Source organism: Neolamprologus multifasciatus, chromosome 13 (assembly GCF_963576455.1).
Source record: "Neolamprologus multifasciatus chromosome 13, fNeoMul1.2, whole genome shotgun sequence".
Lineage (NCBI taxonomy): Eukaryota > Metazoa > Chordata > Actinopteri > Cichliformes > Cichlidae > Neolamprologus > Neolamprologus multifasciatus.
The window spans coordinates 22,497,631-22,517,371 of NC_140451.1; the positions used below are offsets into that span (position 1 = coordinate 22,497,631).

At 38.9% G+C, this 19,741-nt stretch overlaps 1 protein-coding gene across 1 annotated transcript; it reads right to left on the reverse strand.

Moving 5' to 3' along the window:
• Positions 1–138: 138 nt before the first annotated feature.
• On the reverse strand, positions 139–19,707 carry pibf1 (progesterone immunomodulatory binding factor 1). The gene is made up of 18 exons (XM_085183017.1): positions 19,125–19,707; positions 18,863–18,963; positions 18,034–18,232; positions 17,825–17,944; positions 16,367–16,500; positions 15,650–15,758; positions 15,416–15,535; positions 15,263–15,324; positions 14,891–15,016; positions 14,112–14,210; positions 10,587–10,752; positions 8,403–8,553; positions 7,987–8,077; positions 7,364–7,466; positions 4,907–5,037; positions 3,573–3,657; positions 1,685–1,867; positions 139–1,415 (listed from the first exon to the last, which is right to left on the reverse strand). The coding sequence occupies exons 1-18, from the start codon at positions 19,389–19,391 to the stop codon at positions 1,362–1,364; spliced, it is 2,301 nt and encodes a 766-aa protein (XP_085039143.1). The 5' UTR covers positions 19,392–19,707; the 3' UTR covers positions 139–1,361.
• Between the last annotated feature and the right edge of the window lie 34 nt (positions 19,708–19,741).

Consider the following 19,741-nt stretch of genomic DNA (forward strand, 5'->3'; position numbering starts at 1 on the left):
AATAGAACCTGAGACCCGCCAAAAGTATTTGGAGAGCAATATTATTATTATTATTTCACCTGTAATCCAGAGGACTGAACGCAAAAAAATATATGAGCCATCTTTATCTACCCAAGTGTAATTGGACAAATTAGAGGAATAATTATAGAGTATAATGTTCAGTTGCAGTACTTTGTTAAGAAACCTTTACCAAAACAATGACAGTCTGAAATCCATGGATTTAACCAAATGCAGTAAAGCAAATGCTTCACTGCAGCTGCCATCAATTATGGTTTGCTCTTGAGTCTTTCTGCCTTTCGCCTTCAAAACTTGATGCTCAATCAGGGTGAGATTAGAAGACTTACACGGCCACTACTGAATATCCCATTTCTTTACTCTTTATTCAGAATCACCTGGGCCTTGTGCAACATGCTTTGGCTCCCTCAACATCTGTGCTGTGTAGCAGCTTCCAATCAACAGCTGCATTTAGCTGAATATGAGCAAAAACCATACACTTCACGATTAATCCAGCTGTTTCTGTTGCATTATCAATGATCACTACTACCTTAGTGAACTGAGAAGCTATGCCTACCCATGCCATCACTCGTCTCCACTGTGTTTTGAGGATAATGTATTCGCCGGGTTAACATCCAGTCCAAACCTTCTCCTTTCATTCTTTCCCCACCCTACCTCACACCCATCAAGGTTAGTCTCAAGTTCATCTGGCTGACATTTTCTCTTCCAAAGCTGATTTTCTGATATTTTCTTAGTTGTATTGTAGCCTTTCTACTCTTGAGGCTTATGAAACCTTTTCCACAGATCTACTACTACTTCTTATGGGAGTTTTAACATCACATGTAGGATAACAAAACTCCTGAAAAGGGACAAACCAGTTTCGCATTAGCCGCCCGCCCAAATTTAATATGACACCGATAAGAACATGGTCAGAAATAATAAAGCTATGTCTACTATGTCTCTATTTAAGGAACCTCAGCTTGTGCAAATCAAAGGCTAAGGTTCCTGCAGTGTTGTTTGTAGCGAGCAGCATCTGCAAACTTGGAAAAGATGAGAAAATAATGATAGACAGACCTAATAAAACAGACCACTGCCAAAAAAGAGGAATTTTTGGGCCTTCAGTTAGCTTGGAATGTGTACCCTGTGGAAGGTAATATCTCTGGACCAGCACACAGATAATTTATCCCATGAACAATATTTAACAAAGGATGAGAAAAACAAAACGCTTAGACAGTTCAAACTGTTTGTGCCTTTGTATTTGAAAAGCAATCAAGCAATGAAATGAACTGTAACTTACAAAAGTCTAGACAAAACCTAAAAGTTAAAAACAAAACAAAAGTCCTGAGCTCCAGTCATGACACAAACGGTCACTTGGATTTCTGCTTCTGCTTTTGGTACCAATCGGGAACTTCTTTATTTGTCTGTAAATGAAAATAAGAGAAAGAAATAATATGAAAAGTGAAAGAGATTTGTTAATATACTCTCATCTATTTGACTTTCTCATGACTCATGGCTACATACTAAAACATATCCTCAGTTAGCCAACTTCACTAAAAAACGTCTATTTCACTAAATGATTTTTAAAAAAAACTATTCATCCTTTCATTTCTATTGCTTTGTCCTAACATGTGTCTAAGCACGTTCACATAGTGTGACTCATAAAAAGGGTGGTGCTACAACAGTCACTTACAAACACAGTGGGTTTGGGTTTGTTTGGTGATTCTTCTTCTGCTGTCCTGTTGATACGTTTGGACTGCTGTTTTTTCCCCAATCCAGAAGTCCTGATACCAGTTTTATCTGTTTCCAACAGGTTTAGAGCGTCTGCCTGTCTGGACCGCATGCTGATCAGGACCTGCTTCATCATGGCCAACTCCTGGAAAACCGCACAGTTCATAAAAGAAAAAAGAGGAAACAAGAGTAAAACAATAAATGAAGGAGTGTATGAGAAATTACTGGGAGTGTAGAGTCCAAAAGGCCACAGATTTCAACTATATAATCGTTTGATTTAACAAAAAAAAAAAAAATGTAATTCTTCTCTTTTATCTTTATTAATTTTTGTGAAACATTTGCTTTCAAGAATTCAGGTCGAAGAAACAAAACACAGTCCAGCGATGGGACGACTTGCACTAAGGGTCTGCAGGGATGGCAGCAGCGGCAACAGCAGCAGGGCAGAGAGGGGGACTCTCGGCCATTTCACGGTTCTATTTATCACCTCTGAGGACATGAGCCCTGGCATCTCGCACACACGCACGAGCACACACGCACACACTAGAGCACACACACACGCTAGTGGCATCCCAAATAGCCAAGCTGAGGAACAGCTGTCTATGACAGGGCACATACTTCATACAGCAAACGGCCTGCTTGGGAACATACTCCTGCGTGTACGCGCACGCGTGCTTACGATCATTAAGACGCTGCACTAAATTCTCCGGTGTGAAGATCAACATTAAATTAATCAACAGCTATTACTTATAATTGATTAATACCGTTAAATTTCAGACAAAAATACCAAACGTTTTGTTTTTAGGTTAAAAAAAAATGTGTGAATTATCTGATTAAATTATAATTAGGTTTGTGTTCATTTATTTATTTATTTAAAGAAGACTTGAGCTCTAGGATATTATAAAGGAAAATTCCTAAATATTTACTAAAGACTGTTGGTACCATAATTAAAGAGAGATATTAAATCTTTATATGTGTTGTTCCACTGAAGCATGGGTTAACAGGTACGGTACCCACCTGGAGCAAGATACACTCAGACAATACAGTGGATGTCGCAGCTAACACAGCTGCAAAACCTCATCACCGAAAACTAGATCTGCAATCATTAGTCATTAAATTCATGCAAACTGGGAAGTACTATAACAAAAAATAAATGTAATCTGTTTAGTTTTTAAAATCATACATTGCCAAAAAATAAATAAATAAAAAACTCTGAGGTTTAAATCATGAGCTTGTAGGAGAAAGAAAAAAAGAAATTGTGTCTCATCCCTGCAGCGGATGATGTAATCAAATTACAGCCTGCTTTACAATCTGGTTTAGCTACAAGTAAACTCTTGTGATTTGAGCTCAGAATTGCCAGATTTCTGTCTGCACTTCAGAAGAAAACAACATGCTGAGCTGGAAGAGGTGACTCCTGTTTGAGGGTTTTACTGTTTACGTCAGTTGTGTGATGAAGTTGATTCAACACTTTGAAACCAAGAAACCAACCAACCAGTTTCTTTTCTTTCTTCCTTCTAGGTTTCTCACTTTTCATTTTGTGACCTTACTTTCAGAGAATACTCTGGCTTTTTTATGTTTACAGTGATGTGTTATTGAAATATCACTGCAGCTTATAATTAAGCCCCCTGGAGTCTATTTGTGTGGGGTTTGAAAAACAAGCTCCAACAAAAACTCCATACAACCACTGATAATATAAATAGCAATGTAGCTTTTCGAATAAATGTACTACCCACTCAGTTTACAAATATTTTATATCTTGATATCATCAGAAAGCATTCAGAAAACTGATTGCTAACAATCACATAAACACTAAACAAAACACAACCAGTAACCAACACTGTCCCTTTGTGTACCTCTTGATGGTTGAGAAGACGCTCCAGATCAGCGGCCATGTTGTTTTTCACCTGTTCCAGAGCGGTCCGCTCTTTCCTCAGAGAACTGAGGTCATATTCAAACACAGACAGAGAGATCAGATCTCTAGTTAATACAAAAAGTACACTTAATATTTATTCAGTAAGTATATGTAGTAAAATATTAACATGTCTTGAACAAAAATATTTAAAGACTGCAGAAACGGTAATATTAATGTCCTTCATGAAGCATATTTAGTGTGTTTTAGTTTTTGTTTTTTTTATTGCTCTTTAGCGTCAGGTGGATGGGACACACGGGATCAGATGTGAAGGTGTGGTATGCATCGTAATTTGAATATTCATTCATTTGTGTATGCAAAAATAAACAAAAAGCCTGCCACTTGGCCTAAAAAGCCAGAATGTTCTCAGCACTAAGAATACAAACAGGCTAGATAAGATTATCAATGGGCAACAAATTCAAAACACACAAGCGATGACTTTGAAAAGTATTTCTATCTCACTACAGTGCAGTTCAAACGTTCTTTCCCGAGGCTCCGAGACATACAAGCAGAGGCTTGTAATGGAGGTGGTTTAAGGCAAATCACCATGCAAATCTTCAAATAACAGATAGCGTCCCTACTGTTGGCAAGATTTAAACGTCTCATAAGCAGAGATAAGCCAATTTCAGGTAGGAGAATTTGGAATATCAGCAAACTGTTAATACTACTAAAAAAAACCTGCACACATTCATACAGATAAAAGCAACAGGACTTCAGTGCATCATGTAAAATTCTCCTGAGCTGTGCACCTGCAGCCAAACAGGTTAACCTTGCAGACCCACAGAGAAAACTTAAATGTTTCCGACAGGGAAAGTCTGACAGCATTTTTCTTAACCTTTTTTTTTTAACCCTTCTTGTTCCTGCACCTGGTGAGCGCTCCGTGGTAGCGCACAGCAAGAGAAAACCTGCAGTCTGTCAATTTGCATTTTTGACAGGCTAAAATAGAGAGGGCACAACAGCAATTTAGGTCATTGCCAGGAACCTGTAAATGCACGCATGTGGGGACTTACATGCACGCATGCAGGTTTGCACAGACGTAATGGGCTAGGTGTGAAAGTGACAAAAGATGAGACTGGGAGATAATGATAAGGAAGAGATAAACCAAGGGTGGGGAGATATAGGCTCCCTATTGTATCAAGTGATTTCCAAGATACAAACTTTAATCAAACAAATTAGCAAAGGACGCTTTCCAAGAAGGAGAGAAGGCTGAACAACCTTCAGTTGAAAAGGTCGTGAATGACTGTTTGTTTTTTTTAATGTAGTATGCAGCATGTATACCTGACATCGCCCTCAAGTGAGGTGACACGCTCCTTCAGTATGCTGATCTGTGCATCCTTTTGTCTCACCGTCTCAATCAAGTAACTATAAGGTTGCTGCGTCTGCTGTAACAGCTGGTTGGTGGCCAACAACTGTGGAAAAAACAAAGTATGTGTTAACCTGAGTAGTTAGAGAGCAATTACTTCACCTATGTAATGTTTCGTTTGACTTGTGTAAATTTTTCATGGGTCTGTCAAACTGTTATCTCTGGCATTTTTTCAAAGATTCAAATAAAGAAATGAGAAAAATGTGTTTTTCACAACACACAGCTAGTAACAAAGTGCTCAAAGATGCACTTTAAAACAGGTTCTTTGCAAAGTTGCTATGTGTAGACACAACACTACCTCATTCCTTAAGTTAGTAGCCGTTATTATGCTTGAATGATTCATAGGTCAGTGTTAAGTGGCTTAAACAAAAACATTCCCCTGGAAATGGTCAGGTACGATGACTTGATGGAAAAAGAGTGAAAAAGCAGCCAATTTCCACAAAAATGAGAAAAGAAAATTTAAAAGACCTTCAGAAAACTAGTAGTGAAAATCAATTTATAAAAAAACCCAAAAGATATTACAAGAACGTCTGACAGCTTAGAAGCAAAATATAAAGAAATCAGCGGTGGCTCAGTACATTGCACAGTAATTGATAAACTAATGTCACACCAGTTAAGTAATTCTCTTTAGAAACTGGTTTTAGTTGATATTATAAAATAATATCAACTAAAACATTGGCAAATATTTCTGAATGATGCAAGATCTACAGTCATGGCATCTCTGATCTCATCAGGAGAAACTTGCATAAAAGTGAGTTTTTATGAAGGCATATCTAAACTTCAAGCTTTTTATGAAAAAAACAAAAACATATCCATCAGTTGGTATTGTTCTTAAAATCTGCTGAACACTAGATAAAGTATGGGTGTTAAACATTAAACGGCTTTTACAACTGGCCGATAGTGAGTAGAACTGGGTGGAGGCTAAGGACAATCGTTAGTTAGTCAGGGCATTTGTGTGGGTGGTTTAGCAGTTAACACCCTGAGCCTTTCTAGTGAAAAGGAAGTATAATTTTTTCTTCTTCTTTTCTTGTATACTCAGTGAATCATAAGTTATTCCAGATGAATGCCAGTTGATCACAGCTGACAGTTGAATGGTTGGCTTATTTAAATCCTGCCCATTCTGGCTTGCACAACCTCTCCTCTCATTGAGTTTATAATAATGAGTGAGGAGAAAGAAGAAGAAAAGAAAGGAAAACACAAGCACATTTGGCTGACAGAGCTATCAGGCTTATAATTACAAATCTTTCTGGATAAAATTTCGCATTAGTGCACGAGTGGCAGACACGTGACTTTACATACACATTTGTATACAGAGAGAATTCACACACCCAAACTTTAAGCTTCAATGTTGCACACTCATACACAGTCTGCCAAACGCAACAAAAGCTCAATGGCTGTCATGGTTTTTGGCAATACTTTCCCACTGTATCAACAACGTTTGACAGGTATTATGACTAACTTCACATTCTTCTCATACAAAGTCTGCAATGCATGCTGTTTGTTTTTAAACAACCTGCCATTTTCATCATTTGACTTCAAACGTGGAATCTGACAGTTTCATTGTTAAATGTTGACAGAAGATTCAGAAAAAAAGCAGGGGACCATCACAATGTGTCCCCAAGTGGGTTGGATGATACTCACTACTGTGCAAAAGTTTGGACCTGAGGATTATATGAAAGAAATAATACCACAAATAAAGTCTTACACAACTACGCAGTAGTTAAGAAGAAAATAAAAATAAAAATCCTCCTAAGCTCACTTGTGCATAATTTTTAAAGACATCTGGCACGTCTTCCAGGAAAACTCGCCACGCCACTTCTGAGGACTTAACCTGTGGCAGGTGCTTCTTTCTCTTTACGCAAATTCAGCGCCGTTGAGATCAGGATTCACCGTTATGGATATATTTGTGGTCACTGTCATGCTTACCCTTGTGAAGTACCTAAAACTTTGGCTTAGTACTGCACACACGCACACTCTGCTAAAATCATTTTTTCCATTCTTCAAGATGTGACCTAATGTCACAGCTCCAATGGCAGCCTTTCAGAGAGAAGTGATTATACCACAGTCGTGACAATGTGAGGAGGTAAATAGAGATGAGAGAGGAGCCATCAAGGTTGGGCTTTGTAATGACTTTCTTTTGTTACAAGGGGAAAATAAGAGGGAATACGTAAATCCTTGTGACTTTGACAGAAGAAGTGGAATAAATTTAAGCAGAGTTGCTGTAGGAGTTTTGTCAAGGCAGGAAAACAAGTGTTTGCAGGTACTGACTTGAAATGCTTTCAAGTTTGTTTTTCTTAGAAATTAACAAGTACCACTCTCATAGTAATGACGTTCTCCAGGGAATTTGACTGTTGATTGTTTCAGGTGTTTACCTCTTCGGATATCTGCCCCGTCTGCGACTTGTGACTTTCCAACTCTCTCCTCAGTGATGTATTCTGCCTCTCGAGCTGCAGTACCCTGCGGGCCAAGTGAACGCTGCATAACAGCCACATAAAGTTATGGGAATTTCAATCAACAAGATTACACTAGTGTGTATTTACACAATGCATCTTCTAGAGTCTGCTGCTAGGCAATGAGATTAATTTAGCCTTTTGGCTGCACATGCTGGAGATAAAAATCAAATAAAAGACTTTAAGTGGAAACATGCCCAGATGTTCTAGCTTGGTATTTCTAAGGAATTACTGTTAAACAACTGTTTAGTTCACAAAGCAAAAGACACTGTGTAGATGACCGCCAAAGAAGAAAGCCGCAAAGATGCACGATATGTGTCACATTTAAAGTATACACAGCAAATTGATTACCATTATTGCAACATAAAGGGCAAAATTCAAAATCAAATACAAAGGAAAAGAATATATGACAATATAAATGATGCATTTCTTTAAACACTCAAAATATGTTTTGCAAATCTTATGCAGGATGCAAAACCTTAAAAGACCAACATTTTTGTTGCATCCTTTGCTTGAAATGCAGTGAAGTGCTTCATGTACTATACCTCTGTTTTAGTCTTCTTTTGGCCGTTGTAGGAACATTTGCCCCATAGCCATATGAGAACAAAACCCTCTCTGCCTCTTCTTCATTCTCAACTGGCAAGAGATAATGGTACAACTGGAATTAGAGTATGTCTGCGGGGCTGTTAAGATAAACAGGTACAAACATGTGGTTTGTTTTCTTTTCCTGCTAAGCTCAGGCATTTAAAAAGATCAAAAGATAAAACTGTATTAAGATTTTTTTGCCATCTTTCTATGTCAATCTCCCATCTTACCCAAATAAGATTATTATGTAATTTGTATTACACACATTTTCCAATGTTAGGTTCCAGTTGAGTGTATTTGTTTGATTTTGTCTGTCTGATTTCACAGATATGTGTTTAAAGTAGCTGTTTCCACAGAGCTAATGCTATACTCTTACTTTCGGCGGCTTGCATGGTGACCTGGTCCAGCTCTTGCTCGAGCTTTTCATACGTTTCCAGGCGAGACGCCTGCTCAGCGTTCTGAGTCTGCAGCTCTGCTACCCGCCTCTCTGAGGAAGTTTGTAGCCTGTAAAACTCCTGAGTGAGGAGCTTAGCAGCAGGAGGAGAGACAGAGACACAGACAATAATGTTCAAAACTATTGTTCTTAGTTGCACTTTAACACCTTTGTTTCCAAATTATGTCCGCAGAGTTATAGTTTATCAAGATCAGCTTTTTCCAAAATGATAAAAGTTATCTCACTTCAGTTATGTTTTGCTGTAAAATGAGGTTGTCAAACATGCCAACACTATCAGTAAATCCTGTCATAAACCTGCCGCGTATGACCTGTGTAACTGCCACAAGAGTTGACTCGAGTCCCCATGAGTCGTGCTTACTGAGAGAGAGTCATTCGCACTGATGGCAACATTGCCATGTCAAGCTATCCCAGTGTGGGATTTGATGGAGGCGATTTAATATAAATTCTAATTTCAGCATTAACACTCATGATATGAGCCCTCTTGCTTCTAGAATTCCCAGAGTATTTAAAATAATTTAATATAACATTGATATTTGGTCTCTCTGCATAGCTACAAAAATCCCCATGCAAAATATCCCAATACTTTTTATTGATTTATTTATTTTTCCCCACCACCCCAAACTAACATAATAGCAAAAAACCTTTCGCTATATAAAGATAAAATGATTAATAAATGTTAAGGTAACCCTGGACACACACAAGGCTTTGAAATCTTTTGATACTGCCAAGTTTATAGAGACTGAAAGAAAATGTAAAATGCTATGCCTCAGCCTTCTAGTCGAGACACCTATAGTATAAATTTGAGGCGATTTTCCAAAAGGTTGACCTGTGATCTTGACCCTGAGTTCAAGTTCATTGAGATGAGAAGTCACCTCGTTTCTAAGTTAACTTGAGTGTCTAAACCGCCGCCCAGCCAGCAAGGTTACGACAATACCCCATCAAACTTTTACAGCTGAGGGGTAAGAATTTCCTGAATTGGATGAGTGCTTTTTTGCTTCTCGCCTATGCTGTTTTACCAAACTCAGTTTGATGCTCATACTACCACACAGACAGTTTGCTGCGCAATCGAGCCCATATTTTACTTGTAGGTTTCATATATGGTTGCAGGCAGAAATTCATCGTAACAACAGGCTTGTAGGGAACAAGTACATTTACATATTTGACACACTTACATGTTTCAGACTATGAAACAAATTTTATGATAATGAAAATTTTAAACTGATTTTTCCCATTTGATTTAATCAACGGTGAACTACAGCATTACACGGACTTTTAATCAGAATGAATGTTCCACCATCGTAATCAAATGATGGATAATGGAGTAATATCTTGAGACGTAGGGTATATTTTTGTTCCCATTACATAAATGATTACATAAACTTTGTTTTTGGATTAACTTATTAGAAATTGTTTCCTTTTACCATTTTTCCTTTTCTACATTTACTCGAAAAATAGATCAGGAGAAAAGAAAGATCAGACAGAGACAAAAAGCAAGCCTTGCAATCACAGCGTTAATTTAAAAAATATATATATATATTAAGCATTTTTCTCCTTTTATGAACACGTGATGTGATGAGAGGTGCATCCAGACATCAAGGACTAATTGCACTTAGTGTATTTCTTTCATAAGTACGCTTGATTCATTGGACACAAATAAAAATGAAGCCACTGGAGCGATTTATGAAGACGGATAGCCGTGTTAATTTTTAAGTACTATGGACGGACTTGATTTTAGGCTTCAGTTGCGCATATTCGGTTGTAATAATAACATCGTATGTTTGTGGGCAACGTTTCTCCCATCTGTGCCAAACAGATCATTTTTGACTGACTGATAATTAGGAGTAGACTAGAAGCACCAACTTTATTATCAAAGAAGTGTTCAAGGTGACAATCAGACTGAGGTAATCTTGAATTAAATAAGAAGACTAAGAGAATTTTTAAGTTGTGTGCTACTCTCTGTAATGAATGCTCCACAGACCTCAGCAGGATGCACTAATTACTAATTACTAATACGAATAACTTCAAACAACCTGTAACATTAACTCAAGCAGAAAGTAAAACAAACACACTAGTAATCGGGTATCCCATCATTTTATGTCTGAGTACCTCTAGTTTCTTCTGCTGTTTCTCACACTCCAGCTGACACTGAGCTAGGGCTTTAGCCGTCTCATCCTTGACCATATTAGCACGCTCAGCTTCAAAAGAGTGCAGCTTGGCCTGGTTGGATAGTTCTGCCACCCGGCTGTCTGTACCCAGCTGGAGCTGACGGAACCTAGAGTAAGAAAAGATGGAGATAAAGTCACACACCTCACTAGATATTAAAGATAATTTTTGTATTTTCTTTTTTAAATGTTACAACATGTTTTGGTACAAAGAGACTATGTGGACTAGATAATAAAGGAGCACAGTGTGCTTCTCACACAAAAGGTAAACTCAACTGTAGGCTGGTGGTTGAGCTCAGGCATGCCCGGTGGTTTTAAACAAATGCTGCAACTTCTTCCACAACAGGGACTCAATTACATTTTGCGGTAAATGTCTTAAAAGCATGCTCCTTTGGAAACTGGCAAAGAAGCTGTCAGTTGGTATACTTTAATTCCCCATTGTACACTACTGTGAAATGAAGTTCAATTTGCGCCTACACCGATACACAAAGTCATTAAGCAGGAAGTTTGCGTGTTACAGTGCACCATTTCTTCAGTTGTGCTTGCAGCAGTTTTTGATTTTGTTCCATCTACAGTGATTAAGTTGGCACCAGTAAAAGGTTTTTCCATTTAACCTAACCAATTAGACAAGAACAAAGGGACCGAAAGTGCCCTGCAGTTAATGTCGGATATAGAATATAAAGACAGAGGTGATTTTATTTTTATTTTGATCCAATTTTCTATGCATGTAAATGCAAAGACAAAACAAACTGGTTGGTTATTTTAATCTTTCCAGTCATTTATCAGGCTGAAACAGCAAATGGATCCTGATGAATCGAGCAGCATGTGTAAGACTGTTAGATGAGTAAGAAAAATAACTTGAAGATATCACTTCCCGCTCGAGAGAAATTATAAACTCAATTTTTTCGTGACTAATTAAAAAAGGGCAACAATTTTTCTGCAGCCTTTAAAGTACAACACGAGCAGACAACAGTTTCAAGCTCACTTCTCCTCCCTAGGCAGTGTTCGAGCATGCACACACAGACCCCATCAAGTCGTGGAGGTTGGTTGGATAATATTAATAACTCTCGATTACAGCTGACCTGATAAGATTTCATCATCCATAGTGCGCAGGCCTGAGCTATGTGCTCACAGTGATAGACGTGTACACATGGTGGATATTTTATGCCTTCTTTTATTCATTGTGGCCGCAATATGGAAGCAAAGAAGTAAAAGTTTCTTCGGAAAACAATGCTACCCTTCCGGAAGGCTGTCATTAGCTGCGTTTATTCTTGTGCTTTTAAATGGCAAATTTATGACAGTGACAAATAAGAGTACGTGACACTCAAGTCTGTCAGGAAGGTGAAAACGGAAAAAACTGTGCTCAACACTTTGCCTTTGTTTCGGACAATTGGATCGCTATGGTTCAAGCTGGCCCTTTAGGCTTAAATTAACTGACGCCATTTCAGGCTTCTCACCCTCATTCTTTGCCCCAAAAATAGGGGCATGCGTGGGGTTAGGGGTTAAGGGCTTGAGGCTAGCATCTGTCATTGCTGGCTTGCGATGTGATGTAGAGAGGGAATGTGATCGCTGTAGAGAGAGTCCAAGGGAGAGTGAAGTGACTTTGTGCATATGTGTGTGTGTGTGTGTATGGAAAGACTAACAGCTGGTGGTTTGAATGTAGAGAAATGCATGGCATGTAGTAGTAACCCAGGACTGGGACACTACTACTGCCGCTGCTGCTGCTGCTGTGTAAGTGGCTCTGTTTGTGTGTTGCAGAGACACTTAAAGTGAAAAAATAAAGATTTATGACATGAGAAATTAGAATTCTTGATGGTGCAGAAAGAAATTTCTCCACGTAAATAATTGTTACTTTTAAAATGTGGTTTCAAAGGGAGTCTTGAGAAATCAGGTGCAAAGACACATACCATGTGACTAATGACACAAGTATGTACACAGCAGAAATAAGGCACAACACACTAGGACGACTGAAATGCTACCTCCAATAAAAAAGAAATCTTACACCTTAAGTATTTATGTGCTGGCGTGTTCATCAGGGCTCACAATATTTCTATAGCAATTTTCATGCAATTTTTAAAACTTCTTACAAGGCTATGGCCCAGAGGCACCTTTCCAGGCTATACCGAGATGGCCTCTGTGGCCTGGAGCACAGATAGAGACTAGCTGGTCAGACACTAATCACTCAGAAGGAGGGTGGAAAAGGAAAAAAATACTAGAAAAACAACTTCATTTTTTAAAAAACCTACAAAATCTGAAAAAACTCACATAGTTTTAACATTAAAAGGCAACAAAACTTGATTACTAAACTCACTTTCTCTTAATAGCAATTTCAAAATCTCATCTTATTTCCTCAGCAAATATCGTCAGTGCCATCAATTAATCGGTGCCTCATTTTGCTTTTTACCTGTGCTGTTTCAGCTCTTACAGGCCAAGACACTGGCTGCTTAGGACCTCTTTTTATAAAGTAAACTGACTTCTGAGCAACCTTTTGATCTCTCTGCTACAGCAAAGCCTTCAAGTGATCTTTAGTAAGAGATGGTAAACCACAGCCACCAAAGTCCTGCCGCGCCCACAACATTTGCTAATGACAGGCGGCCAGTGGCTCGCATGTCAGCGTCAAAGCAAGTACAAGCTCACAGCTTTAAAAGAAACAGAAGAAACACGGTGAGAACTTAATCTTTAAAAAAAGCACAGCAATCAAGCTGGCTTTATTAATCAAACTACGGTAGTTTGGCTTCATTGGCTAGTCTTCTACACACAAACACACGCAAACACAAACACAAAATACAATGAATTATGCGAATGGGTTCCAAATATTTCATGGTTAACAACGACAACAAAGAGTCGTTCCAGATGCCCTCAGTTACCCTCAGGTGGAGTTTCTTAAGTTGCCAACGTTGGAAGCTGTTAACTAACCACGACGCTACCTGTCACATTAACGAATCTTCCTCATACAGCTGGAAACAAAAACAGATTTTAATAGTCTAAAGTATGTAATCATGTGACCAAGCACTTTTTTCCAACTTTCATGTGTGGTATTTTCAATTGTAACTAAGAATTTGTACTCATTATATCGCTGCTTGCACGGATAAAAATTTTGATATTTATTCTAAAACTACCAGTTTATGTTATTTAAAACCTCCCATTTTGAACCGCATTAAAAATCGAGTTTATACAAAAAAAATAAAAGAAGTTACCCCTATCATGCATTTAACAAGGTGCATAGACAGTCCCATTTTCCCACTTACTTTTTTTTAGCACTCTCTCTCTCTTTGTTTTTTTAATCAAATTAAGACTGAGAGAATTTTATTAATAATCAATAAAATAACTTTCACTTATCTTCTTGGCTAGAAATTACCTAAAGGGAGACTTCTGACTTCTGTGCATCACATGGAGTGACAGAAAAAAGAAAAAAAAAAAAAACATGTCAGTGTTGCGCTTTAAGCATGTGACAGATGATAAAACTCACTGCTCCAGCAGTTGGTCATATCTGGACTGGGCGTCTCTCTCAGCAGCCACTGCTCGGTCTCTCTCCAGCACCGCGCCGTCTCTGGCCTCGCGCAAGTTCCTGATCAAACACACACACACAGTTGAAAGATACTCATCCCTGTGGAAAGCAATGATTTTAATCATTCGAAGACATGCAGCTATTTTCTTAGTTTTTGAGGTACTGTTACATTGTAACATTGTAACAGCTCTTTTTTAAATATCTGTGTAGGCACAAGTAAATACAGTAACAGACAAATGTTATGTTATTTTACTGACCTTTTTTTGAACATGTAAATATAAAGAAAAGAAACAACGAGTTGACACGAATAAGTATATAATCACACAACTTATATGCTCAAAAAGGATCAGGGTGAAGTTTACTGCGAAATTTGCTTTACTCTATGTTAGATAAGTGATGAAAAATAAAAAGACCAAGTGTAGTGGGTGCACAATTGTTCTACTTTTTGCTGTTCTCTAATTCACCACAAGTAGCTCTACACATTTTAACAATGCAAATTTTTATGTTTGATGTCCTTCTTGTTTCTCCTCCTCCTCCCGGGGATCTTTTGCTTTTTAGGTGAATTTGTAAACCACAACATCATTGAGTCACCAGTCTCTTTCCCCTGCAATGCTTCAATTTGTAATTATAAACCACTCACTGACTCTTAATGAGTAATGAATGATGTTTGACTTTACTTGGTTTAAACAGCACCCCTGATATTCACAGTTTTCAGCAGTTATACTAAAAGACGCTGATACCTGTTTTCCCTCTCATACATCTCCCTGGAGGTTCTCTGCAGGTTGCCTATCTCCTGACTTGTTTTCAGCCTGATGTTCTCCAACTCCTCTCTTAATTTGCTCTCATATTCTGACTTGTAGTGGTCTCTGTAAAGAAAAGAAGATTTAAAAAAAAGTTTTTTTAAATGAACAGAGCATTATACGCAGAAGCTTTCTTCATGTGGGTGAGGTCATAAAAACTGAGATCAGAATACAGCTGGCAGATACTACGTATCATCATCTAATTTTTATTGACTATTATGATACTTGCACAGCTTACTTCTTCCATATCAAAGCACTAGAATAGTGGCTTCTTATGAGAAGCATAAAAGAACAAAAACAGCAAAGCCGAACCTGGATGCTACATATTTTTCATAGGCGTCTTCCCTGGCTTTTTTAGTGTCTTCTAATTGTACCTGGTCAAAAAAACGAGAAAGAAAAGTGAAAGCAAACCACACGGGGACTTCTTGTGTTACTATAAGCATTTTGCAGATGAACTGTCTGAACCTGCAATCTCTCCAGGCGGTCTTCTTCATGTGCACAGCGAACACTGAGTTCCACGTTCTGCCTGTGCAGGTACTCCTTGTCCTTCTGCAGGAGTGTCACTGATTGTTGCAATGTTGCCACCTGGAGGACACAAAGGAAGAATACATAAAAAAAAACAAAAAAAACAACTATTAACACAGAACCATGAAAGAAAGATTTAGAGGGTATTACGAGGAAAAAATCTGTGTGATGCACCTCTTTGCTGAGTGTGTCCCTTTCTCTGGTCACTGCGGCGTGAGACAAGTCTACGGCCTCGTATCTCCTCTTTAACTCCTTCAGCTCTGCTTCAAAGTTGTCGCGCTCTCTATAAAACACAACATCAGGGGTGGACACAAATTTAAACTTACAAGTTCAAAATTTAAATATAAAGGTAAGTTTAAATTCATCATCTCCTATTTCTTGTTTCTGAGGGGAAAAAATGGTTTGGAGCTTGCTGTTTCCAGTTTTAGATAATATCATAGTGAAATGCTGCTCTTTAAAACATTACATAATATTAAAGTAATTAAAATGATAGCAAACAAAAACTGACGGCTGGTTTTCCTTTTTTAAATAAAACAAAGGCTCCTGGCATCCTACTTTTCCACCACATTTATTACAAACATGCTGTTACGCCAGACGGTCCATTAAGCGTTTCAACGCCAGTATCAAATGTTACAATGTACTGGTTTTCAAAGGATCTGAGTCACAGTAGTCAAATTTATAATGTGTTTTTTCATTACTGTTATAGAAGAAAAAGCAGCGGGCTGCTCTTAAATCTACAATACAGTTCTGCATTTTTTCCCCATGTACTGTTTAAAAATTGTGTTTCTGGGACAAGGACAGAGCCTAAAATATGTACTGTGGCCTTCATAGGAAATATAGAAAGCTCATAAGCTGACCTCTGATTAGCAAATGTCACATAAGCAAACACACCGTTTGATGTTTGGGTAGTTCTCTCTGCGGTAGTCGCCATCTTGGATCTGCTGTTTGGTGTCAGCCAGTTCTAAGGTCAATCTCTGGCTCCTCATCTCCAGCTCTGTACGCAACCGCCGCTCTTCCTCGTAGCTCTTTGAGGACACATGCACAGAAAAGACAATACTGATAATACAAGAAGCACCTCATCTACTACTATTATTATTACTATTAGTATTATCATCATCATTATTAGCATTATTATTATTAGATGCAATAAGACACATTCCTGCATTCAGCACGAGGTGATGCGCAATTTTACAGCCAGACGTCTCCAAATCACAAACCGAAACCTTGCCAAGAAAATAAGGCATCCGAAAGAAATACTAGGAATTCTGCTACTAGTATTCCTTGGACACTGGAAGGAATAATAATGAAAAACTGAAAGATTAGGATTTCAGGAAAAATCCAGTCCAGGCACTCAATGTAGGAGCAACTGATAAAAAGGCCTTAGTTTTTAGTGAGCTAGAGGAATTAGAATATGTACAGTAGCATGTATTGGCTTGTGTGTTCTTCAGGGTGCAGGATGTCTACATTTAATAAAAAAAAAAAAGTAAAAAAAAAAAAAAGTAAAATCACCTGTCACACAGCAATGTTTAGATGCCCTGCGGCATTTTTATCTTAAAGCATCTCTTGCCAAGAAGAGAATTAGAACAGGATATTTTCCACAGTTTTCCCATTCTCAGATGTTCCGAACACAAGGAAATAGTCTGCTTTTAAGACATCCACACTACTGTTAGTACTCTGTGTGGGTAATACAAGCATGCTGTTTGGATAGTGCACATGTGGAAGCACACATGATATCCACTCAGTAATGCAGTACAGAAATATTACCTGTGCTATTTACAATCTGTAACAAAGCAACAGCATGCCAACTTTTTACTATGGAACCGTCAAGTTAAATACCAGTTAAATACCAGTCGGACCATGTCTGGTCCGACTGTGTCAGACATTTGCGTTCTCACATTCACCTCCTTAGGGTGAAAACTGCTTAGCCAACATCCCTCCAGCATCCCGAGTCTGAATTCATGACATTTTTTTGGCATATTATAACCCTGCTGTCAGCATGACACAACATTTTCTCATCATTGTGTCATGCATGCCTACGGGGTGTCTGGTAGTTGTATTGACTGTACTGTTTTTGTTTAACTCACACCAATATCATTCTCAACACTGCAGTTTTTAACATGGCCACTGAAAAGTCGCTATGATCGACGCTTTTAGCACATTTTGACCATCTGCGATCTTTGTTTTTACATTTCCTAAACAAGTGACTCAAAGTCTGAGTGTTTCAAGTATGTTTCTTTAAACATAACAAAAGAAAATAAAGACAAAAAAGAACAAGTGTTTGATATGCTACGCAAACAATTATGTGAACACTTTGCACAAGTGCTGCTAGGTTGGGTTTGTGTGTTTTACCTCAATCAGTGTCTTCATCTTGGTTCTGTGCATATCCAGCTCTTCTGTCACACTGCTGTTCTTCAGACTAAGCTCAACCAGCTGGGCCCGCAGAGGAGTCACTACCTCATAGAAACGCATCTAGGGCACAAAGAAAACATCACCTTGTTTCTTGATTTCTTTATATGCTGTCCTTTCTAATGACCAGTAGAAGACCACCTCATACTCACAGCTACATATTCCTGTATAGATATTTTGTCCTCAGGAAGACCACGAAGCTCCTGGTATCTGTCCTGGGAGAGGTCCAGATCCCTGAGAGACCTCCTCAGTTCTCCAGCCTTCTCACACAGCTGTCGGTTAGTCTCCTCAAGCTGCTGCTGCCTGAGCAGGATGGCCTCCATCTCCTGCTTACGCAGAGCCTGCTGCTTCCTGGTGATGACAGCCTTTTTTAACAAAGTTGACATTTGACCTCAGCAGCTAAATGATGGGACGGAGGGTATATGTAGTTTTATTAGGTAAAAATTACATTACAATGCACTATAGAAGCTCTGCTTATGCATGTTAAAGCACACATAATTGTGTACTTTAACATACATAACACGCATATCCTCTTTCACTGCATCCATCAATCTTCTAAGCAGTTTGTATACAAAGTTAGAAAGGCAAGGTTGACATGGTTTGGACACGTGCAGTGCACAGATAACTGATATATCTGATATAATTGTCCGATATATCAATTATCAACCACTGGACATACTGTATCAATTATCCACGCACTGCACGTGTCAAAACCATGTCAACTTTGCCTTGTTGGAAATACTGCTCAATAGCCTGAGCTGTATATGCATTTCTTGTTCCCAAACATGACTCTGATGCTACAAAGGGCACAGGGCAGACACAACATCCTTGTGTGATGTAATACAATGAGATATGGGGGCAAGGACCACGTCTATAAGAGTGCTGCTTTATATGCACACATAAAGACTTCAATTTAAGTGTTTATGTCTCGGAAAATATAACTAGTCGTGAAACCCCTGCTTTGGTTGTGTCCTTTCTCACCTGTTCTCCTCCTGAGTAAGTTTCAGCTGGTTATCCAGTCTTAGGACCAACACTTGTTTCTGATGCAGGGCGTCATTCAGCCTCTCCTCCAACTCCTCAATCTGAAACACCAGATATTTTATTATAGACGCTTGAATTCAATCACAAAACTATTACTGCAACAATGATGCTGCAGTACAAGGTCGTTTTTCTCCTAACCAGGGGAAAAGTTACACCCAGATGTCTACAGAAACACTGTCCCCATTTCCCACCCCAAGTCTACCTTTGACATATGATCGGCCTTCATGTTGTCTATGATGAGATTCTTCTGAGATAGCTCGATTTTAAGCAGCTGGATGTTGTGCAGCAGCTCCTTCCTTTCGATCAGCTGGCGGGTCACCTTCTGAGAGCCGTTCCGCTGCTCGTCGGACGAGGAGACATCCTCGGTGGTGGGCACGGTAGTCTCCAAGCTGATGTCCTCAGACTCTAGGTCCAAAGAGCTGGAGACGTTGGCTGCAGTCGGCTTGAGATGCTGCTTCTTCGGTGGCATTTTGTATCGTTTTGAATCCTGATTCTGACTCCTCGGTAACTCTCTGGCTAAACCGCTAAACACTGGCAAGCAGCGTTAAACAAAGAGGACATGAACTTCATGCTGAATTGCAGTGACACCCCGGACTCAAAAAGGGAAGCCACAGAATTGTTTTTGTTTTCAAGGGTCCCGCTCTGAGCTGCCTGCTAGCCGCCACCGGCTCGACTTCTATGTGGGTTCAGTTACAGCGCCCTCTGTAGTAATAACCGTGAAGTGCAATCGCCACATAGTTCTCTGTACGTGATAACGATACACCGTCGTGCAGTACTTCCTCCTAACACGGGGTCGCTATAATAATGACAACGACAAAT

Excerpts from the sequence above, each read along its gene's own strand:
- pibf1 (XM_085183017.1), bottom strand. The coding sequence starts at position 19,391 with ATGCCACCGAAGAAGCAGCATCTCAAGCCGACTGCAGCCAACGTCTCC. Across the intron at positions 18,233-18,862 it reads CTTACTCAGGAGGAGAACAG|GAAGCAGCAGGCTCTGCGTA; the intron begins GTGAGAAAGGAC and ends TGTCATCACCAG. Across the intron at positions 15,759-16,366 it reads AACTACCCAAACATCAAACG|AGAGCGCGACAACTTTGAAG; the intron begins GTGTGTTTGCTT and ends TGTGTTTTATAG.